At 35.8% G+C, this 13,347-nt stretch overlaps 1 protein-coding gene across 6 annotated transcripts in view; it reads left to right on the top strand.

Annotated features, from left to right (window-relative positions):
- The window catches only part of gapvd1 (GTPase activating protein and VPS9 domains 1), a 75,252-nt gene that overhangs the window by 47,303 nt on the left and 14,602 nt on the right, over nt 1-13,347 (top strand). For 4 of the 6 annotated variants that reach the window (XM_056463285.1, XM_056463284.1, XM_056463282.1 and 1 more), the window contains 8 exons: nt 520-654; nt 3,848-3,967; nt 5,256-5,333; nt 8,063-8,409; nt 8,951-9,038; nt 9,641-9,673; nt 11,819-11,890; nt 12,160-12,291. In XM_056463285.1, coding sequence (XP_056319260.1) covers nt 520-654; nt 3,848-3,967; nt 5,256-5,333; nt 8,063-8,409; nt 8,951-9,038; nt 9,641-9,673; nt 11,819-11,890; nt 12,160-12,291 — 1,005 coding nt within the window. The remainder of the gene's footprint in view (nt 1-519; nt 655-3,847; nt 3,968-5,255; nt 5,334-8,062; nt 8,410-8,950; nt 9,039-9,640; nt 9,674-11,818; nt 11,891-12,159; nt 12,292-13,347) is intronic. The other 2 variants (XM_056463286.1, XM_056463283.1) reach the window with 1 other exon arrangement.

The raw sequence follows: 13,347 nt of genomic DNA, 5'->3' as shown, positions 1-13,347 counted from the left end.
TTGTGTTCTGTTTACATTTTACAGGCTACTTTCTGTTATTGTAGTTTAGTTTGATAGTATTTCGATTGATATAATTGCACTTTTTGAAGAAAGCAACGTTTATTAATTAATTTGTTTGTTTCATATCAATAATTCAAATATGTACTTGACATTGGTCTCCACTCCAGAGATCAGAAAGTAGTGACAGACATGATAATCCTGTAGTAAGGGCTGACTGTTAAATGTAAAACAAGACTGTGCCAGTAGCAGGCAGACGGCAGACTGTGTGTGGTCTTGTCTCTCTGCCCGTTTTGCATCACAAGCAATAGAAAAAGTGAATGAGTGATTGTTTTTTGCTTTGCTCGGGTTGATTTCAGTTCTAGGTGCTGGGAAAAGTAGACTCCAAAGACCAATTGAGACCTGCATGATTACAAATGAGCACGCAAATGAGAGCCCTCCATGGGGATGCCCTGCTGCGTGTCTTTATGTGTGTGTGGATGCTGTGCGCTGTTTTCTACAGTTAATGAATGTGTGTTGCAGAAGCTGCAGACCTGAAGCAGGAGGAACGTTTGCAGGAACTGGAGAGCTGCTCTGGTGTGGGAAGCACTTCAGACGACACCGAGGTTCGAGAGGTCAGCTCTAGACCAAGTACTCCAGGACTCAGCGTTGTTTCAGGTAAACATGCGCAGAAGTGACAAAACTCCATGACATGCTTAAGGTTATTGCACACAGAAAAACACTTTGAGAGGTGTTATGACAGTTCAGAGGCACCGAATAAGCGAAAAGCTAAATACAGAATGCCACCATTTGAGCTACAGATAACTCTGACAAACACAGTGCATAAAAAATACAGAATGTGGTGGACGGTTGATAACACTATGCTGGATTCAGTGACTGGCGCACCTCTGCCCTGTTGCTATTTGAGGTGTGTGCGTGCGTTCGTGCGTGCGTTCGTGCGTGTGTGCGTGCGCGTGTGCGTGCGCGTGTGTGTGCGCGTGCGATAGGGTTGGGTGATGTCGACCAATTTGGCATCGTACTATGTCTAATGTGAAACATTGTGATGTGCGATAGCGTCGTCGTCGTAGGCGGCGGTGTATTAATTATTTTTGAATAATTAATTAATTCATAACGAATTAATTATTTGTAGCCTACCGTTTCAACTACCCGACCCGTATGGTCTTTGTGTTACCCATAACAAATCATAGATAAATAAAGTTAAGTTGCACACAAATTACCACCTGTCAGTCACTTTTTTTCGGCAGGACTCTGGCATGAATAGGCAGAGTGATCTGTGTCATTATAACGGTGTGGACAAACTTGGTTGGTAAAAAAGGTGCACAACCAACAGCAACCGACCTACAGTATCTAGGGGTTTTGCTAAAATTACTAAGTACAACCGTGAAAGATGAAAGCAGTGTACTGACGCTGTGACATCTTACCTGATAGATTCAAAAGACTGAAGAGTCGTTAAATAGAGACAAGATTAATTAAATATCAGGTTTAACATATAATGAGGTGCGATCCAGCAGTACATCCCTGATAAACTGTCTGACGTACACTGCTTTACACGGCTGACTGCTGGAATTTAGACGCTGCAGCACATGAAAGTGTGGGTCACGTGATGTGCATTATCAGCGGTATAGACCAGTGCGAAAGGAGGGCTTTTTCAGAAATGCTAGGTGAAACGCCAGTGTGGATGTGGATCATTTTCGTTCTAAAATGGCATTTTAAAACTAAGACGTATTAGCGTAAACAGGGCCTAAGTGTGTATTTTTCATAAGCGGGTTACTGCTGCGACAGGGGCTGGCTGGAGGACGGCAATGCCGGCTCAGCATCGTGATGGCTATCGGTCATCGGCCATAATTGTTTTATGTTCAGTCCACTTAAATTTATAAAAAAAAAGTTCAGTTAACTTAATCGATTTGTATTGGGACAACATGACTGAAATGTGTGAAACCCAGCATTTTTTAAAGTGTAAAATATCATATTCTATCACATTTCTTGTTACGATTAATTGCAAAAGCGTTTATGATGAAATATGGTATTATCACAATAATGACGTAAACTGCGAAAATGATTGTTTTGGCAAGTATAATAGCAAAAGTAGGCTTGTATTACTTTAGTTTACATAAATCTTAAAAGTTGACAAATGTTTCAGACTAATTGACCATAAACTAAGTACAAGCCACCTATGATCAGTAGATGCTGCACAATTGTTTTTATTGTCTGTTTAATGTTAACATATTGAGCCTTGCTGTTAAGTGGTAAAAATAGAAGAATTCGAAAATTTACGATGAATGTCTCGAGCATGTCATGGATTAACAAGTATGTTTGTTTGAAAAAAAAAAAGTCCCTGTTAAATCTTTAGTAAATTGGTGGTGTGATGAACACCACCACAAATAAAATAAAACCTTTTTAAATTTGAAATAAAAAATAATTTTATTCAGTCATTTTGATACATTTTTCATTCTGCAAGCTTACGTTTAACTAAAGAGCAATGTGTTACCACAGCTCAGTTCCTAAATAATGCTTAAACCTTTCAGTCTTACAGCCAGGATACATCAAGGTGTGTCTTTTTAAGCTAGTTTGTTTGGTTTGTTCCACATGTTGCCTTTCCTTGTGCTCACGTCATAGAGTGTTTTGTTTGATTCATCATGTAGAATCGGTATTAGCAGTCGGTGAGAGCACTCTGATTGGCTGTTCAGCTGTGAATCATTGCACAAAAACTGAAGTAATAAACCTAAGCGAACAACGCAAGTCAAGAAGGAACACAAAAAAGCTGACTGTCAATATGGATTATCAGACTGCTTAAATTCTGTTTTCTCTGCAGGTTTTATGTGTGCATCACTAGCTCTGATTTACCTTTGTGGAATGACAGTACAGATACTGCCACCTGCAGGTGAAGAAACATACAAGCTCTCACGCAGTCACAGAACACGTTAAAGTTGTCCGTCGTCTGTCACAGTTTTTTAGTTTAGACACAGGGAGCACGAGGTGACAGCACAGTCGGTTTTTGCAACCACTCGTTTTTTGACATTTGATTTGGATGTTGGCTGATAAGCCTGCCTGTCCAATAAGATAGATAGTAATATTGAATACCTTCATGTAAACTTGGGAGCACGTATAAACCTCTGCAACCAAAATCAGTCCACAGGCTTTAATAGACAAGCTAGGTAAAGTTTTATTACAAGCTGTTCACCTGTTTGTAATGAAAAGATTGGAACATTCCTCCATATCGCCACAGTCAACGTGGAATCACAGATCTGAGCAACTCTCTGAAAGCCTGTCACATTTGAATGTTATTCCATCTCACTGACTTCTTCATTAAAGGACTCTTCTGCCTGAAATTGCTATGAAGACGAACCGGTAACACATCAAACTCCCAACAGACTTCTTTTGGAGAGAATTCCCTGATGACTTCGGCAGATGGATCACCTTTCCCTTCTTCTTTCGTTCAGTCTTGCCATTTCCATCTCTCGTTTACCTACTTCGACCTCCCTTGGGATTCTCTTTTCTTCTTTATGTGCTCATGGGAGCAATGGCTTCCCTCATTCCTCGAGGAGCTTAAAATGAGATGTTCAACATGCCTCTTCAACATGGCCACCACTCCATCATCTGCACGGCAGATTTTTGCTTACTATCTGAAGTGTATTTCTCAAAGATGTATGCAGAGTCAAACTCAGAGCTGATTTTGCAATGGCAGCAGAACAGAAAGTTTTTTTGTGTGGTGTTTATTCACAGAGATTTTGTCATAAGAAAAGTTTCTTTTATGACAAGCCAAACTAATTTATAGTTTTGAAGGTAAAATGATTCCATCTGTGATTTATAGTTGGAGGTTTTGCTGATTTGTTGCATATTGTTTGTGCAGGCATCAGTGCCACGTCAGAGGACATCCCTAATAAGATTGAAGACCTACGCTCGGAATGCAGTTCCGATTTTGGAGGCAAAGACTCCGTGACCAGTCCAGATGGAGAGGACTCTGCTCATGGTACAAACACACACTCTAGTGAATGATGGAGCACACAAATACTGTGCTTTCTATTTAAAGATGCACCAAGGAAAGCTTTGCTCTTCACTTAAACTTTAGTGAAATTTAATGTGATTGGACTATTTTGGCTGTCAAATGATATTAGTTGATTTTGGTTTTATCCAAAACATAATATATGCCATATTCCCATTTACATTTGAAGTTATTGTGGGCCAATATTTATTCATTTTTTTTATTATTTTAAAGATTTATTAAATGAATCAAATTGTGACACTATAAATGTTTAAAATGTTGCAAAATATTCATATTTAAAATAAATGGCTCTTTCCATCTTTTTTGTCAATCCCTACCTAAATTGATTCAACGGTTTCCACCAGATTCAACTTTGTCGAATAATATATGAAAGAATGTTCAAATGGAATTGTTTTTAATGTAATAAAGTTTCACTATGTTACTATTTTTGTTTCAAATAATGGACAAGAATGGGTGTTGTTGAATAGTTTTAGGACAACTTTGATAAAGGTTTCGAACCACTTCAAATGTTAACCACTGTATGGTCGTGCCCATCTGAGCCTGGTTCTCTCAAGGTTTTTTTTCTTCACCTTCGCCAATTGGTGAAGCTGCGCATCGATGGATTTGCTCTTCAGTGTTTGATCCCTCAGTAGTGATTATTAAACCACACTGAACTGAGCTAAACTGAACTGAACTTAAACTGTGAAAAGTGAACTACACTATTTGAATTTACTATGATCTTTTATGTGAAGCTGCTTTGACACAATCTACATTGTAAAAGCGCTATACAAATAAAGGTGAATAGAATTGAATTGTATTAAAAATCTATTTTTCATATTGCTCATCATAATTTATAGTTAAATCAATAAAATTTGTGCAACTTAGTTTAGAATTTATTGTGTCTATCAGTGACTAACATTTATTGTAATTAGTATTGCCTTAAATGTAATATTTCTGAATGTTTTAAGTGAATATTGGTATCAAAAAGCATAAAGCTGAAATATCAGGTGTTTAAACATAATGTTTTGTGAAACAAACTTAATAACATGGTGCATCTTTAAAACAAAGTTCTAAACTGGAGATATCCCAATACCTTATTTAAATGCATCTCTAAAGGAGAATATCAAACATTTGATCTTATTTTATCTTCATTAGTAAATTTCATCCTGCTCCACTGTTGATCTTGTTTCTTTGTTTGTGTAGTGTGGGACTAACAGTCCTTTATCACTCATTTATTCATCCCTTTATCCACCCCTTCATTCTTCCACCTCTCTAGGAGCTCACAGTCTCTCCTGTGCACCTTCTCAAACAGATTCACTGCTGGCCATGTTCGATCCCCTCTCCTCTGGAGAAGGTAATGTCACTTCCCAGCATGCACTGCTGTAGAATTCAGTACTTACACATGTAAGAGCTACAAAGGAGTGCCATTATTGTGTCTAATGACAAGAGCCCTCTAATCAGCATGTGCACTGTAAAATAACACAAGCGCTTGCCAGACTTCTATCCTGTTATGGCTCATTCTGGTAGAATAAAAGTTTTTATTATATTAGCATTTAAAGGCTACATTTGATTTGTCTGCCCGAGCTTGCACATCTACAATGGAAAGTTGCATAAATGTGTTGGCGGGACATTGTGAGAATCTATGTGTGTGGTGCAAGGTGAGGGGATGACAGGTTGCTAGACCTCACTGCAGGCGTTTTGGCTCAGAGGCCCGTCCCCACTGAGCTGGTGGCACAGGGCTGGCATCGGAAGGCACGCGGCAGAGATGCTGTACCCTTGGAACAGGTGGCCCACTTTCACCTGAGGTCTGTCCGACTCTGACAGCTCTCTCAAGCTCTCTCATGCACACACTCCTGCTGACGCTGTGCACTGAGGCTTTTTTATGAATGCCAGTCCAACAGAAGTCATGTCACGACCCTGGCATCTAGTTTTGTTTGTCAAGAACTGGAGGTTATGAGGCAAATACAGAAATTCAGAGTTACTGGAGTATATTAGGGCTGCACGATATTGGAAAAATCTGACATTGCATATGAATGTAACTTCATAAAATTAAATGATAAAGCTCTGTGTGGAAAGATTTTATTCATTTAGATAGATTAGGATGATCAAGTCTTTCTATGCAGTGTGTTTGCAAAAAAATTGTAAAAAAAGTGTATATAAAAACAACAGAGCAGTTAAGGAAACAGTGCTTTATGACTTTGTGGAGATTCTAACAGTATTCAGGTACAGAAATTGAACAATCAAACATAAAATAACATGGTCATCGTTATATAAATCATATAATTTATTTAAAACATTTAATAATATCTTTATTTTTTAATCTTTAATAAGTAATCTAATCCTGCGATCTGACTATTGCGGATTCACACATTGCGATATTGATGCACGAACAATACAGTTGAAATCAGAATTATTAAACCCCCTTTGAATTTTTATTTATTTTTAAAATATTTCCTAAATTATGTTTAACAGAGCAAGGAAATTTTCACAGTATGTCTGATAATATTTTTTTCTTCTGGAGAAAGTCTTATTTGTTTTATTTCGGCTAGAATAAAAGCAGTTTTTAATTTTTTAAAAAACATTTTAAGGTCAAAATTATTAGCCTCTTTAAGCTAAATATTTTTTTCGATAATCTACAGAACAAGCCATCATTGTACAATAACTTGCCTAATTACCCTATCCTGCCTAGTTAACCTAATTAACCTAGTTAAGCCTTTAAATGTCACTTTAAGCTGTATAGAAGTGTCTTGAAAAATATCTAGTCAAATATTATTTACTCTCATCAGTAAAAGATAAAATAAATCAGTTATTAGAAATGAGTTATTAAAACTATTATGTTTAGAAATGTGTTGAAAAAAATCTTCTCTTTGTTAAACAGAAATTGGGGAAAAAATAAACAGGGGGCTAATAATTCAGGGGGGCTAATAATTCTGACTTCAACTGTATATTGTGCAGTCCTAAAGTTACAATTTCCAAAAGGTAAATCATTTAACTTTTGACTTTTTAAAAATAAAAATTGCCTGTTTATTTACTTTTTTTTTTTTTTTGTAGAAAATATGGATGGATACGTATAAAGCACTGCTGTCCATCTAACTAAATCATAATATGGGCTGTTGTCTGTGAATATCAAACACGAGATTGTTTATATGTGAAGACTGCACATTCTGCCACTGATGCTTGTGGTGTTGTCAGCTTTTGCTATCTTACTTTAAGGACATAAACAAAACATAAAAAATGAAGGGCATAAACAAATTAACTTTGTTTCCAGAACCAAAACGAAAGTCACTTTACTGACATTTTATTGTTTTTAAATAGTTTAAATTGTTTTTAAATTTGTAAATATTTTTAGTGTTTTCGTCATTTCATTTACACATGGAAACTCAAAGCCTCTCCAGGAGAATTATATAAATAATTATATAAATAAAATTTGTTTTAGTTTTTGTTTTATTTGGGGAAAAAAAAAATTATATAGAAAACTTTTTTTTTTTTTTTTTACATTTTAAACAAAACATTTTATAAGGTTCATTGTATGCTTTTAAATTTAATTTTAAATGATTTTAAAATTAATCATTTTAATCACCTGAACATGCTTTTTGATTTACTATTTTATTTTAACTATTAAAAGGGAGTCCAGAAAGTTTGAATTCTCAAAGTATAAACAAAAAAGATATATTTCAGAGAATTTCACAGGGCCCTACATAATCTGCTCATCTGTATATAGTGTGCATAGTCAATATAATGAATATTTAATTTTTAGACTAATATTAAAAGGCATTGATTGCTGTAGATGGATCACCAGGGCCCAAATCTTGCAGTTTGTTCACACATCTTTGTTTTCTTTCTTAATAAATAATATTCACTGCTTGAAACAATCTTGACAGGCCTGTACTGTATTTTTATGGATGTTTGCCCTCAAGGTCTCCGCACCACCCCATGACTGAAAACTATGAACTGTTTCTTGTTTGAGAAGCCCTGTCATTTGGATTTAAGTCACAATAGAGTAGAATAGACTGTATTGCCACTTCAGTTTCTTGTTGACTTTAAATACAAAACCCACTGAATTTGTCTCAAATGTCTCTGCAGGTTCGTGCACTGGCACAATAGTGCGACCCAAGGTACACTATCCTCGTCCCCCTCACCCTCCGCCTGACCCACCCATTCCAGAGGCCAGCATAACCGGCCACATGGAACCCCGTCCGCCCCTCTTTCCTCCCCACCTGGCACAGGGTGACCTGGAGCACCCCAAGCAGAGGCACTCTTACCCTGAGAGGCTGGTGAGGAGCCGCAGCACAGATGTGGTGTCCGCTGGACGTAGACCTAACAGTGACCCCGGACTGAACCGCAGGACCATGATGGAGGAGAGAGACCCGGCTGGAGCTTACTCTACTGGGCCTACCTCTTCTCCCAGCAAGGATTCCCTCAAAGGAGAGGTAAACATGGGCATATTGCTGTACTTACACTACCATTACCATTTTTTTTTATGATTTTTAAATGTTTTTTTAATATTACTCAAAGCTGAGTTAAGATATTCAAATCAATATTCAAAACTGCAAAGCTGTGAAAGTAGTAATTTAGTTTATGTGTGTATGTATGTATGTATGTATATACATACACACACACACACACACACACACGCACACACACGCACACACACACACACACACACACACACTCACACATATGTATGTATGTATATATATGTGTGTATGTATATATATATATATATATATATATATATATATATATATATATATATATATATATATATATATATATATATATATATATATATATATATATATATATATATATACATACATAAATGCATACATACAAATATATATATTTAGTTTTTTCTTTGATAAAATGATTACACAATTTACTTTTGTTACATTGTGGATTGTGTAATTGACCAAATGTAAATGTTATTGTGAACTGCAGTACTTAAACCATGTATTTGTCTGTGTTTAGTCTGAGGACAGGAAGGACAGTGATGATGAGAAGTCTGATAGGAACAGACCCTGGTGGAAGAAGCGCTTTGTTCCTGCCATTCCTAAAGGTGAGGAGCCCAACTCTTCTGTAATGTTTTTGTGAGGTCTACATGTCTGCCTTTATATGCGGGTCAGTGACTAGATGAATGAATTAATATAGAATCTGCTGGCTAGTAATAAAGTGTATTCTGTTTAAATGAGGAACATGTTGCTGATCCTATTATTTGACTAACTAGGTTAATGGCATATTTATTTAAACATTATGAAAGCTTAATATTTGCCTGATAATGATATTGACACCACTGTAATCTCCATGCCTATAACTATAAGACTCCAATGAATATTTCAAATGCTTTATTTGTATTATTGAATTTCTGAATGTGAATTAGTGTATCAAATTTTGATTTTTAGTCAATTTTTTAAAAGATTATTGTTCATGTAAAACAATTCATTTTAAATTTAGTTCAGATTTTTTCCATTTAAAACCGTTTTAAAAACAATAGCAACAAAAAACTTTCCCAAACCTTTGAACAGTCAAACCCCCAAGTCCAACTAAAATCAGTTTAACATTCTGCTGCCCATTAGCTATTAGCATTTAGCGTAGACCGGGCAAAGAGTTTGTATTTGTGAAGCCCAACCCTGTCTGTTGCTGTCTGTGTTCCTCACACAGTGCTCTATTGGACGGCAGAGGGTGAACTTCCAGGTAACCCACTCTTCAAGCTCTCTCCCACTCAGTCTAGTGCTGTACACTAGCAACCCTAATTTATGCTAGCACCAGTAGACTCTTCCTCGCCGCTGCGTGATGGCCAAAGCTGTGATGTGACAGTCAAAAGCTTCATCTTCTCATCCATGCAGCCATTTTGGTTTCTTTTTGCAGCCTTTGCTCTTTATAAAGCCACATTTTGGAACTGTTATTGGTTTCTGAAATTGTGATATTTTGACCAAGTTTTTTTTTAGACTTCCTCTCATATGAAGTAGGGGTGGGAATTAGAGGTTAACTCTATGATACAGTCACAATATTTTGCCTACTTTATGATCTATCACAACACCAGCGATTCTGTGATTGACGATAGATTGCAAGAAAATCAAGCAAGGTATATCACAATTGCTTTTACTCAAGACAAGCACTGTGCTTCTTTTCAATGGCTTGTGCTTTGTAAGGGAGGCTTGTTGTCACGCTGACCAAAGCGTAAGTGCAGCCATCGACTAACTTGCACCCTTGATGCATCAAAATTCAAAATAGCTCAGTATCATGCTCTGGAAAATTCTTGTTCACATATACTTATCTATGCAATGACTGCACATGCTCACCAGAAAAGCAAATCTGCACAAATAACACGACGGGACATTTTTATGTAGTATACTTGTTCCTGCTGCTCACAAGGGTGCTACTGTGCTGGCATGGCAACACTGGTAAACTGACACATCTCGACTCATTTGCTTACAGTAAAATGTGGTTTTTTTGGCTTACATTTATTTATTTTTTAATCAGTATGATTAAGTTATATTAATAGTTATAAATATCGAGTAATAAGTTAGAGTTAAAATTAAAAAAGCCTTAAATTCTTTATAATAATTGTTTAATATTTTATTAAATGTAAAGCATTTTCATTTTTGGCCAAGTGCATTCAGAATTTTTGCTTTTGTTTTCAGGCCTAGAATTTTCATTTCAGCACTTCCCTAATCACAAAATCTATAAAAGTCACGTCAGGTATTTCATTTATTAAAAGTACATTTATTTTAAAGAATATGTGCTATAAGTGCAAAAATGTATAAGCAGTTATCAAACAGACATATGCTTGTAACATGCTTATTTGCCAGAGAGAACCATTTGTGAATTATTTCTAGTAAAGAAAGGCCACTTTTGCAACTTATCAGTCATAGCTGCAGCATCTGTTAAAAATCTGTTAAAATTACACATGAAAAGACAAACATCAGTGTGTGGACATCTAAGCAAACTTTAAAGGCAGATGCTCGATCAAGCCAAACACAAGGTCGCAGGTCAGAGTTCATCAAGCTTGAAGCTTAAATGGAAGTCTATGGGGCGAAAAGTGCAGTGTGACTGCGGCTTTAGTAAATACACAAATTCTGTGTATTTAAAACAAACAGAAAATGACTTTTAAACACTTTGCATATGTAAATGTGCTTCTCCACACAAAAAGACATTAATTGGCATTAAAATATAATATAATATAATATAATATAATATAATATAATATAATATAATATAATATAATATATGAAATCATAAAAACAAAACTTTTTGTTAATTATTATTCAATAAACTAGTATTTGTTGAAATTGAAATGTATTTGATAATGCATGAGCGCTAGTCTTTAAATTGGTTGATGTCCAGTGACAAGTAGATCCCAAAATTTGAACTTAACTATAGACATTATTCAGTCCTCCTCAGTCAAAGATTTACTCTCATATGCGTCACAAAATAATACTGTCTGAGTATAGATGATGTCTTGTGGCCAAAAAATTTAGAAATTGAAATAGTTTTTTCTTGTTCACCCCTAATATAAAAACAACATCATCTCATCTTTTTTTTTTTCTTCATACAGTCAAAGTTCGACATTCACATGGGAATACACATGACATTTTGCACCACACAGCTCCACGTCTTGGTTCACTTCAGTAGTGACATGCTTTATTTTAGTTGCCCATTACTGATTATTTGATAGCGGCTCATGTGTGGAGCAAGCATGTTCCTCCATGTGGTTCCTCCACAGTGTACTGGAGAAAGTCTGTGGCTTTCGGTTAAGCTTTCGCATAAAAAAACACACACACGACCGCAGCGTGCTGCAGTATATCTGAGAATAATAGCTTTTGTTCATGTCCGCAGTGCCGATCTCCGGGCTTCGGAAGCGAGACAAGGCGGAAAAAGATGAGCAAGGAGCAGAGAGGGTCCCACAAGGTCTGTTGCCATTTAACTCTGTCATACTCTTACTAAAACCATTGTTCGTGATGATGTTGAGTCTGTGCATCTTAAAAAAACAAACAAAACTAATTTTCATCTATCAAACAGTGATATAAATTTGTCTAAGGCCAACTATACCCAATACAAAGAATCACACAAACAACAACCAAGAGCACACTTAGTCCTACAACACACCTTTAGAAATATCAGATCTAAAGCACAAGATCCTGCTTGACCTAATTAAATTCTTATATATTGTGTGTCAGATGAGCCTTCACTGCTCAGGCAGAGCTCTAAAACCCAGTCAGCAGAGGCAATTATGGACAAGTACATCAGGTACATGGAGAAAAGACCCACCCAGGCTGACGGAGCGACTTCTGGAGCTTATGTTGGACAAGGTTTGTCAGAATAAAACAAACACACACACACCCAAAATACAAATGAGCAGTATACTTGCTTATATTCAGTGTTGTGCAGGGTGTCCACGGGGTCTTAAAAGTTTTAAAATGTCTTAATTTTCAAAATTAAATTTTAGGGCTTAAAGTCTTAAACTCACTGAAATATTGACTTGAAGGTCTTAAACATTTTAAATGGGTCTTAATTTTTCAGTGTCTATGTAAAGCTACCCAATCAGGCCAACACCCATACAGTCACCAACATGACATCTCAAAAACTTTTACCAAAACTGTTTAACAATATGGTTCCTCACAATAACATTTTTACGCTCTACATGTATTTATAGACCATATGTAGTGAGGACACTGATCTGGACAGACTGTTTTTTTAGTTTAGTCATTTAGTTTATTATAGTTTTTAAAGCTCGTCAAAGAAACGTTGAAATAAAAATGAAAAATGTGTATAGATGGTTTGCATGTTTTAACATGGATGCAATAAAAATTCTTACGGTTTAGCCATGTATAAGTCTGAAATTTTATTCATAATGCTCTTAAAAAGTCTTAAATATGACTTTGTGGAACCTGCAGAAACCCTGTTGTTGAAGAAATATCATATTTTCTGGTGTATAAGCTGTGGCTAATGCAGTGGGTGTAACGTCAAGCAGGAAAAACATGACACTTATCCAAAGGCATTTATACAATTTTTTCCTTTTATAAAGTGCTTTTCTCACTCGCCAACAGTTTCAGGTTTTTTTTTTTTTTTTTTTTTTTTATGAATTTTAAGATTAATAAACGTTGGTTTAAGTGAAGTCCACTTTAATTTTGGATTAAGTGAAGTCCACTTTTTTTTTTGAAGTGAGGGGAAATAAAATGCATGTTTTAAAAATATATATAAATGTATTTAGAGCCACTGGTTGACTGTTGCATGAAATTAAACAAGATGCTTTTTTATTTTTATTTTTATTTTTTTAGCAATTTAGCTTTTAGAATTATGAGAGTAAGGGAATAAAACATGTTTTTGAGCAGAAGCGATCTCATCGATCAGTAAAGACTGGTATA

The sequence above is a fragment of the Danio aesculapii genome, chromosome 8, assembly GCF_903798145.1.
Source record: "Danio aesculapii chromosome 8, fDanAes4.1, whole genome shotgun sequence".
Classification (NCBI taxonomy): domain Eukaryota; kingdom Metazoa; phylum Chordata; class Actinopteri; order Cypriniformes; family Danionidae; genus Danio; species Danio aesculapii.
This window is presented reverse-complemented; position numbering and strand designations above follow the sequence as displayed.